The 10,686-nt window shown below is 36.8% G+C and overlaps 1 protein-coding gene across 1 annotated transcript; it reads right to left on the bottom strand.

The window, feature by feature from the left end:
- Window positions 1-2,621: 2,621 nt before the first annotated feature.
- LOC149011844 (NAD(P)H-quinone oxidoreductase subunit U, chloroplastic-like) lies at window positions 2,622-8,707 on the bottom strand. Its single transcript, XM_089163518.1, has 5 exons — window positions 8,333-8,707; window positions 8,169-8,230; window positions 7,674-7,763; window positions 7,431-7,571; window positions 2,622-3,187 (listed from the first exon to the last, which is right to left on the bottom strand). Exons 1-5 carry the CDS (start codon window positions 8,622-8,624, stop codon window positions 3,086-3,088), a joined length of 687 nt encoding a protein of 228 aa, XP_089019644.1. The 5' UTR covers window positions 8,625-8,707; the 3' UTR covers window positions 2,622-3,085.
- Between the last annotated feature and the right edge of the window lie 1,979 nt (window positions 8,708-10,686).

Genomic DNA, 10,686 nt, shown 5'->3' with positions numbered 1-10,686 from the left:
CTCTACTACATGGCATAGAGGAATCTTGATAGCAAATCCTCCTCTGAACAGGCCTTCTTGATCCCGGATCACCCCAGCTAATTGAGCGTAGCATTCCTTCACTTTCATAGCAGCATCCGTGTTGCACTTAAACCATCCTCTTCTAGGGCATGTCCACCCTAAAACTTCCAACTCTTTACTTGGATCAAGAATAGGGCTTCGGCATATTGTCCAAGCTTCCTTATTGGCTCGATAAAATTTCTCGATAATGAGCACACCATTCCCTAGTCTGGAAAAATCTACCTCATGGATATCTCGATTTCGCCATCCCCAAAGAAATTGTAGGTTACACACAAATTGCTCAGGCCAATCGTTGCTCCATTTGGCAGCAAACCGACAGATATTGGCATAGATCCATTCATGTTTTTTGCACCTAAAAAACCATATTTGATATCGTGGTTTAACCATACGTTTCCAAATGCTTCTTGCAAAGCAACAATCCCTAAATACATGTAATACATTTGTACTTTCTTTAGTTTACTGAATGAAGTGTTGTTTACCAAAAAAAAAATCATCTTATATTTCTATGAATTTTATTTTTAATTTACTTGTGATATATATATATATATATAATTTTTTAATTTTTTTAATTTTATGAATTTACATTGATATTTTAGGTCCAAGGATAAGACCAATTAAGGCTAGGGACAATGCCAACCAGGGCCAATTAGGGTTAGGGACAAGGTCAGGGCCAATCAAGCTCAAGGTTAGGGACAGGGCCAATCAGGGTCAACCCATCCTGACCCGGCCCAATTAAAATTGTAGGTTACACACAAATTGCTCAGGCCAATCGTTGCTCCATTTGGCAGCAAACCGACAGATATTGGCATAGATCCATTCCTGTTTTTTGCACCTAAAAAACCATATTTGATATCGTGGTTTAACCATACGTTTCCTTCTTGCAAAGCAACAATCCTTAAATACATGTAATACATCTGTACTTTCTTTAGTTTACTGAATGAAGTGTTGTTTACCAAAAAATAAATCATCTTATATTTTTACTGAATTTTATTTTTAACTTTTACTTGTGATAAATATATATAGATATATATATATATATATATATATATACATATATATATATATATATATATATATATATATATATATATACCATATACCGATATATATAAATTTTTAATTTTTTTAATTTTATGAATTTACATTGATATTTTAGGTCCAAGGATAAGACCAATTAAGGCTAGGGACAATGCCAACCAGGGCCAATTAGGGTTAGGGACAAGGTCAGGGCCAATCAAGCTCAAGGTTAGGGACAGGGCCAATCAGGGTCAACCCATCCTGACCCGGCCCAATTAGGGCCAATTAGGGCGAGAATGGGTTTGGCTTGGCCCTGTAAGGCTTAGGGCTATTGCAATAATCCTTGGCCCTGAACTAGGATCAGGATGAGAATAGGCTCAAACTAGAACATATAGGGCTAGGCTTGGGATTGTAAAAGCCAGGCCTAGCCCTACCCTGTTGCAGCCCTATCTGTTACCATCTATCATCGTTGGAGAAATAATTAGTGTCACCCTTGTGCTATCCCCAAATATTGGTGGCATTCCAAAATTACTTAAAATATCAGTTGGATTTACAAAAACAATTTTTGCTTTTTTCTTTAGAGAAAAGAGTACTTGTAAATTGATATGAAGTAATTATTAGATTCTTTTAGGGCCTTTTTGGTTACATGAATCCACAGATTTCATTCAACATATTTGGTTAACCAAACAGTTAATTTTATAAATTATGACTCTACAAATTTGAAATCCATAGCTTTAAATTTTCTAGATATTTGAAATCTCTAAACTCATGTAACCAAACAGGCCCTTAATTAAAGGAAACGGTCAAAGAATCGTTGTTGTGATATTATTTCTTTTTGTTCAATGCTTTTTACATGACTATCCTGGTTCTTTTTGTTAAAAGGGTAGAGTAGATCCTTCACATTAGTATGGTATTTCTATCTTTTAAAGTTAATTTATTGGTTGCAAAGGGAAGTCAAGGGAAAAAGCTTCATACTTAGGAAAACTTTTGTAACCATTGTTGTATATGACTCTATGGCTCTTTTTGGTATCAATTCTCATTCTCTATTATGCCTATTTAAAATAAATAAGTACAAGAATTCATTATTGGTCAAGAATGAAAAATGATTTGGTGAATTTTATCGAAAATAAATTATGAAATGGAAAATAAGTTTGGTGTCAAGATAAAAAGTTATTAAAAATGATAGTAAACAAGTGAGAAAAGAAGGAAAAAGTATAGTTGATATAAAAGAATGTGTATTGACTATTTTACCCTCATCTTACTTATAGAACTTTAAGTAAACTTACACAAATGAAGATAATGAAATTCTCATCACAATCCATAATGGACAAAAAGTTCATTATGGATTTTGAAAGTTTTTCTATTATTTTAAATAAAAATAAAATTCAAAATAGATGCCAAACAATTTAAAATAATGAAAATTTCTCATAATTGACAATGATAATTGATACCAAAAAGAGCCTATAAGTAATTTATTTATTTATTATTTTTTTTTTGGTAAAGTAATTTAAATTTTACAACATATTTCATAATGATGTATCCTTTTTTTTTTTTATTTTATTTTTAATTTCTTAATATCAAGGAATTGGATATAGAGTGAAACTTATTAATCAAATTGAGTTTATACAGAGTGATATTCATTAAAGTTCCCTCGACTTAAAAGCCTTTACCATTATATAAATTCCTATACCATTTCTTGGTTCTTCATATTTTTATTAAACAGTAATCAGTGTTGATGACAATTTCTTTGTTTCAATGGTGATGACAATTCATATTCATACCCTAAGCCCTATTTGCACCTCTTATCATCACCAAATTCAGATTCATTCTCTTTCATCGCCTTCATCTGTCATTGATCTCATTTCTTTTCATACAGCCTTCCTATGGAGTATTAAGCATTGCGACTGTTTCAGAATTTCAAACCCGTTTTTCAAACAACAGAAATTTCAAAATAAATGGTGCCAAGGCCGAGTACTGTTTTATAATGGTAATAGACAAATGCTGCCAGCTAATTAATTCTATTAAGAGCAATTGATAAGGCATATGATATTACTAACCAGCCCAACATGAAGTAACCAACCACCCTAGTGGGCCCCACATCTTCAGGCTCCTGTAAAACATAAATAAGAATGATAATTCAATCATCACTTAAGGTTGGAAAAGTAAAAATAGTAGGGTTCTAGATCCTGTGCACCCACTCTCACATGGAAATTGCTTCAGTCCTGTGCGAGACTATCAAGATAAATTTCGGATCCTCGGATCCAAAATTTCAGTCGAAATTTCGATCCAGTGGCCAAGACTATTTTGCTTGATATTTTCGCGCATTAAATCTGCAGGACTGAAGCAAGGTCCCTCTCACTTAGGATGTGACACTCACTTGTGCATAGTAGATATGTGGGGGAGGGGATGGGCAATTGGGTGGAGAGGATCTATGAGCAAATAGTAGGGATGTTAACGGTATCTCGTTAGCCCAAAATCTTTTTGGCCCAGCTTGGACCCAACCTTGATTTTTCAACCAAGGCCAGCTTGGGTTTGCATTGCAAATGTCCTGGCCCAAGTTGGTTGGGTTTGGGTTAGGCCTTTAGGCTGAACTTGGCTCTACTCAGTACAACCTGATCTTGTACTATATGTATAAAACATAAAGAGCAAATTGCCTTGACACCATAAAATAGAGGCTGTAATATACTTGCACCCATTTTTATGTTTGATAAACACCCAGCTTGAACTTGAGTGAAGCAATGAATCTTTAGCTCAATTGGTAGAGCACTTGGAACATAAGCATGTTTTAAGAGGATGGTGGTTCAAATCCACCAAGATTCTCTTGATTTGTTGTGAGTTCAGATGATACATCGTAATCAATTTCGGATGTAAAATATAACCCCGTTTTGGAGAGTCCAAAAAGGGGAGGGGGGGATTCATAAAATAGGTTGGTAAATGCATCAATTTTGCAGTCGGCCAAGCTACTTGGTAAAATTAATTTCGCTTTACTTTGAGTATGCGGTCATCTTTTGTAGTTAATTAGATAATAATATCATTTTTTTAATATAATTATCAACACTTGTAAAAAAATGAAAATCCACTCAGAACAGACTTTTTAGAATGTGTTTATAAAAATATTTAAACACATTTTCTAAACATATGTCAAAATTATTTAGAAAATACTTTTTTTAAGCACAAAAACACTTTTTTTTTGTTGTTGTTGCAAAAAAAAAAGTGTTTCTAGCAATGAAATGTTATCAAACAGATACTAACTTATTAGAAAGTCAGAGGCAAAATAATGACAAAATGAGATTACTTATCAATTTACCTTTCAAGCGATGTTGAGGTCGAGACATGGAAGAGGAGGGCTTTCTAGATCAAGGGAGAAGTGAAGTCGAGAACTTGACTTACATGGATCGGGTTTCCTTCTTAGCAAATAGGGGGTTATGCCCGTTCTACAGTAGGATCTTCACACTTACATGAGAGTTTTAATCTCAACCATCCAATTTGCATTTTTTAAGTGTCATATTCTCAAGCTGCACTGCTTTGCACAACAGAGGTTTTATTTAATTTGCACCCGCTATATGCTACTAGACCATGGGGTACGAGAAAGTAGAGAACTTCTTTTTCTCTCCGCCATTGAGTGTGTTCCCTACCTCCGTTGTTGAGCATGGTCCTACTACAACAACCTATTACTTCCTCCTAAACCCTTTCAACCTAACTCTTCTCCACCCTATTCTCTCATCTGGAATCATCATAAACCCTACAACATCTTAGTATCTCCCCAATACCTTTACCCTAGAGCAGAAACTATGGCCAGTTTTGGTGGTTTATTGCCGCGAGTTGGGGAACTCATTTCCTTCCCACAAAGACCCTTCCCTTCCAATCGAATAGACTACCCCCTCGCTTATCAAGAGACCTCTAGTCAAGCTTCTACTGAGTGTGACGATAGTGATGATGATGTGCAATTAGATGCAGCAGATGTTGTAAGGGTTGCTTGAGCCTGGCAAAACACCCTAGTTGGATATGTTACGGAGGGTCGTCCCTTCCAAAGGTCTTCTAGTGGCTTGGAATGCAAGGTTTAAGATAGAAGTGATTGATATGGATGAATGGAAGTTTTACTTTCACTTTCATCATTCTATGGACAAAGATAACGTCCTAGCAGATGGGTCATGGTCGGTAGTAGGAAACTTGTTGGTTTTGCAACCATGGTGTGAACTTTGTAACTAGGATTTATCAACTTGTGAGTTTTGGTCCAATTCCTGTTGAACTAATTGATGCTTCTAATATTTTGAAGATGCTATGGAAGATTGGAAGCATGAAGAAGGTACTAACAGTTGAAGGAATGCAGTTTGGGTCTCGAAAGAGCTATGTGCATGCAAGGGTGGTGGTGAACTTGACAAAACCATTCCGGTCCTCCATCTATGTCAAAGGTTAGTTGAGTGCGGCAACAACAGTGATGGTGAAGTATGAGATACTTCCCTTGTTCTGTTGTTACTGTGGTCGGTTGGGGCATGCGGAGAAGAACTGTAATAAGTTTTTCGAAGATTGTAAGCTACATTTGCAACTTCATGGCTTTAGCGAGTAGGGAAAATGTAAGGAACTTCCTCTGCCCAAAAGTCACTCGGAAATCAAAGCCTCCATGCCGAATGAGCGTATGTTGCATAAAGCCGTTTTACTTTTGAGGAGACATGCATTGTTGCGGAAATGGAAAGCTCCGTAATCAGGGAGATATCGGAGGTATGGAAGGTGTGTGGCCATCTACAAGAGGACAAGACTTTGGTAGTCAAATCAACCATACTGATATGTGTCACAGGAGGATGATCAGTTTATTGGAAGGCACGTGCATAGGGTTTGACAGCCGAAGATAACCTAAGGAGGAGAAACATACCCATAGATCCAAGGTGTCGAAGGTGTGGAAATCTTGAAGAAACGACAAATCACATCCTGTTTGAATGTGACTTTGCCCGTGCATACTAGTTCGAAGTAGTGTGGCACTTTTGGCTCCTCAGGGTGAGTTTCCAAGTTGACGAAAAATGTTTGAGATCTGGCATAAGCTGAAGATTACCTCAAAGAAGGTGAATAGGGAAACCTTTTTCCTTTGTCTCTTTAATTTGTTGGGAACTATGGTGGGCACGAAACAAGTTGATCTTCAAAGGGGAGCTCTCTGACACAAGTTGCATTTTTGGAGTTCTAGGAGTCATTGGCCGAGGAGGTTCCAAGTTATCAAAGCGATGGGCAACCTCTTGGTGAAGTGATAATCCCTAATGAAGGGGTTGTGCGGATTAGCAGTGACGCTTCTTTTGTGGAAGTGACTGGAGTGGCGGGTGGGTTGGATTCATTCTCAGATGCCTTTCTCGCTCCCCATTAATGGCGATGGCAGAAAGAGTTCATATTACAAGGACCCTAATGGGTGAAGCTTGGGCAGTGCATAGTGCTATTAAGGCTGCCTCATGGATGGATCTAGTAGTGGAAACAGACTCTTTGAAACTATATAATTTGGTCATTGATCCAAGTCACTCACCACCAATTGAAATTATGGGCTTTGCAGAAGATATTTGGGCTTTGTCTTCTTTGTGTCACTTTTGTTAAAATTTATAGGGTTAATAATGTTGTTGCGGATGCCTTAGCTAGGAACGCCCTGTTTGTGGCAAGCCAAACTTGTTGGTTCACTTTCGATCCTTGGTTACTGGAGCCTTGTCACCAGTCTTGTGTAATAAATAGAAAAAAGCCATAGGGTACTCTAATAAGAGAGATTGAATGGATGCAAGTATCATGCACAAGAAGTGTCAAGCACAATTGACGTTATTCCTACTTCACAATGTTCTTATGGCTGGGCTTCTTGGTGTTAGGCATGATGTTTTGAAATAGTTACCAACTAGAGATCTACAAAGTTTGTTTTGGCTGAACATACTATGATAGGTTTTAAAGTTCAGCATTAGCCTATACTACATGAGCTTTACACAGAAACCTGGCATGTGCTTTAAACTATATTATAGAAGCATTCGTAGAGTTAGTTTCGGCTAATTCCATACTAAGATATGTCTAAGTTTCAGTATTAAGCTGATATCCCACCGCTTCATGCACAAAGTTAGGAAAGTCTCATCATTAACCCCCCGGTTGCCATTGGTAATGACTAACACCTCTTAATAGTGAAGATGTTATAGGTTTGACTCTCCCTATGGTATTCGTAACATCCCTCCCCTTATATATATATAGAAAAAAAAAAACTCTATTATACCTAAAAAAATGTCTCAATCATTTGGTTTCATCTAATTTTGTCTACTCTTTTGAGCTTCCAAATTCATGGAGTGGTTGCAATTTATCAGTTCATTCAGGATCTTCAATGCACAGTATTCGTAGTGGGTACAAACCTCCGGTGGTGGAGTCCCTTTTGGTGTTTGTGTTATGTCAACCTCGAATGGCCATGTATATTTGTCTGGATTCGCAGCCCTTGTTAGGCTCCAGTCATATATTCTCCTTTCCTGTTCTGAGGATAGAATTGAGTATGATTCCTAATAACAGAACACAACCAGATTCAGATATCGGGAAGAAAGACAAAACAAGAACATAATAAGTGAGAAATCCACTATACAGATTTTAAAAAAAAAACCAACCTTTAAGAGATCCAGTTTCTGGGTGAGATCTTGTTCATCCAGTCCTTGATTCATAAGTTCCTCGTACTTGTTCTTATATGCAACTGCAACCTAAAAGGAGAAGAGGTGATTCAAAGATCAAAGAAAACTCTCTGATAAATATAAACAATCCAAGAGATTCACCGGGTGTTAAAACCTAACAGCAACAAAGTGGAGTGGGAAAAATCTATGATGATCATTAACGGAAATGGTAAAAATGTGATCTTCTAAGCAAAGAAATTGGATTGACGCTATGATTGTTTTAAATATCAATTAGAAGGTCAATTTAAAAGTAAGAACTGAAATCCTTCAAGCTAAGAATGTCAGGATGAATTGAAGCGGAAAACCATTGTCAATCCATTTACTACCTTGTTGGACTAAATAACAACGGAAATTCAGAGAATTAAATAAAATTGAAACTATACGACTCTCAAATCCTAATCTTGTCGTGAAAGAAATTAATCAGAGAATCCTGACCTCCTCATAGGTACATCTTCTTTGAAGTCCAAGTCTAGCATAGTGATCTACCTCAGTAATGGCTGCACTCTAAACCAGGAATTTCATCAATGAAACCGCAATCCGAGAAGGAGGACAAACGAAAACGTATAGAATAAGCAAAACTTGTAGTGATTTTTAACTACCAATGCCTCGAAGAGCCTTTTCGACGTTCAAAGCTGAGATTATAGAAGGAGGCGACTTAGATTCTTCAACAGATGTCTCTGAATCAGTTTCTTTTTCCATTTCGGTTGCAGTTTCTTGCGAAGCATCACCTGAACTCCTCACAATTAGATGATTTCGTTGTTGTAGTCGTTGTTTCATGGAGAGTCTAATGGCACGCTGAAGGAGAAAACCAAATTTTGGTGTCGAGTAGCAAAGTCCATTGGGATCTCGCCAGGTAATGCAAGGGTTTGCAGGGGATGAAGAAACTGCCATGGACACTTTCTGTGAATCTTTCTCCCTTTCCCAAGTAGAATTCTACCGATTGTTGCTCAGACCATTCGAAGTCGATGGGTTTGGGTTGAGATAAAGAAACATTTTCAACCTGTCCATTGTTATCCAGATTCCAGACGCACAGAAGAGATGATGTGCGGCATGTGGAGCCCGCATCACCATCCCCATCAAGGGGAAGAAGGTGCCACTTATAGGGATTTCTCTTGGGAAAATTACGTGCGATTAGCTCTTTTTAGTTTCTCTTTACAAAAATAACCACTCATGTTTCACCTTACAAAATTAGTTCAAACTGAATTTACATTTACAAAATTAACCAAAATAGTGTTTTTCCACTTCACTGGACATTTCCCCCCCCCCTAAAATTGACCATACAAAAATGTGCAAAGGGTATGTACCCATTTGGACAAAACAACGATTTTCTCACTCGATGTGATCAGTTTTAGGGGTAAAAAATGTCCAAAAATTAGTTAAAACTGAATTTACATTTACAAAATTAACCAAAATAGTGTTTTTCCACTTCACTGGACATTCCCCCCTAAAATTGACCATACAAAAATGTGCAAAGGGTATGAAAAAATAATGATTTTACCCATTTGGACAAAACAACGATTTTCTCACTCGATGTGATCAGTTTTAGGGGTAAAAAATGTCCAAAAATGTGAAAAATCAATATTTTTACTAGTTTTGTAAATGCAAACTCAGTTTTGGCTAATTTTGTGAAGTTAAACATTGAGTGGCTATTTTTGTAAGGAAATTTAAAAGCAGCTAATCACGTAATTTTTCTATTTTTCCTTCACTTGTGCGACACATGTCCATCTTTAATCTAACGGTTAAAGCTAAACGTATTTTGGTAATTCGCTCATTAAAGTTATAGAAATTTGTAATTTTATAAAATAAACACCCTAATAATAATCATATTCGCTGCATGATGCCCAACCCATTCTCTCTCCCTCTTTTTTCTTCGAAGTTCTTAGAAATCCGAGACATAATTGAGCTCCTTGCTAAGACTTCTCAAGAAAGCTAGTAGAGATTCAGAAATGGAAAATGTGATTTCTAAGTCTTCTCTAGCGACAACGAAACATTAAGTTTTTCTGATTTAGACCTTTAGGAAGAGAAGCACCAAGAGATCACTCATCACTTTCGTTGCCATTCTATTCTCTATTCTCTTTGTCGACCCAATCTTCTCCTAGCGGTCCTGCTTTAACTCTAATCTTTGATTCTCTGAAATTCCAAGCCTAATTTTATCTCTTTTCACGAGCTACCTCTCATTGGGAATTAAGCCAAACTACCGTGAATATAATTCTCAATCCCATATTCATTTTGTATTATTAGAATCATCTTTTTTTTCCTTCAGATTTTAGTTTGTAGTTGGGGGGAAAAAGAGATCAGACATTAACAGTTGTTGCTGCCAGAGAAGATGGCGTTCATTTAGGGTTAGGTTTGCGATAAGATTTCCCCTCATAACCAAGGTTTAAAGTATCCCATGATACCATACGATACGTATCCATATTTGACCAAATCGATACGATACATCTCGATACGTCTCTCCATTGAATTACGCTAAAATACATTAGCTAGAGCGATACAATACTCAATATAGGATGATACGTCTCTTAAAATCACCTAATCGATACGATACCAGATACCGATACTTTAAACCTTGCTCAAAACTAGGAATTTGCGAGTGTATTAGTTAAGAGTAAACGATTCAACTTGTAAATTCTTATATTTTTGTAACTTATAACTATAAGACGTTGTTACCAAAATGCCATAGTTCTTCAACCGTTAGATTAGAAAAGTACACATGTCGATAGGTAAAGTACACAATCGAACTTGAGTTGTTGTAGATCAAGTCTTTCCTTGCTTGGTCATTGGAGTTTTGACCTTCTTTATTGAATCCTCGTCCACAAATATAAATGTGCGATTATGACAAGCAACAATCTCTAGGTACTAAACCTGGAAGTTGCAATGATTAAGTCTTTCTCTTCCATGGCCAACTCTGTCTATCGCTTACAGTGCCTTGCTCACAAGCTCTTCTACGGTT

The sequence above is a fragment of the Hakea prostrata genome, chromosome 7 (assembly GCF_041222555.1).
Source record: "Hakea prostrata isolate BN-2017 chromosome 7, UWA_Hpros_2, whole genome shotgun sequence".
Taxonomy (NCBI): Eukaryota; Viridiplantae; Streptophyta; class Magnoliopsida; order Proteales; family Proteaceae; genus Hakea; species Hakea prostrata.
This window is presented reverse-complemented; position numbering and strand designations above follow the sequence as displayed.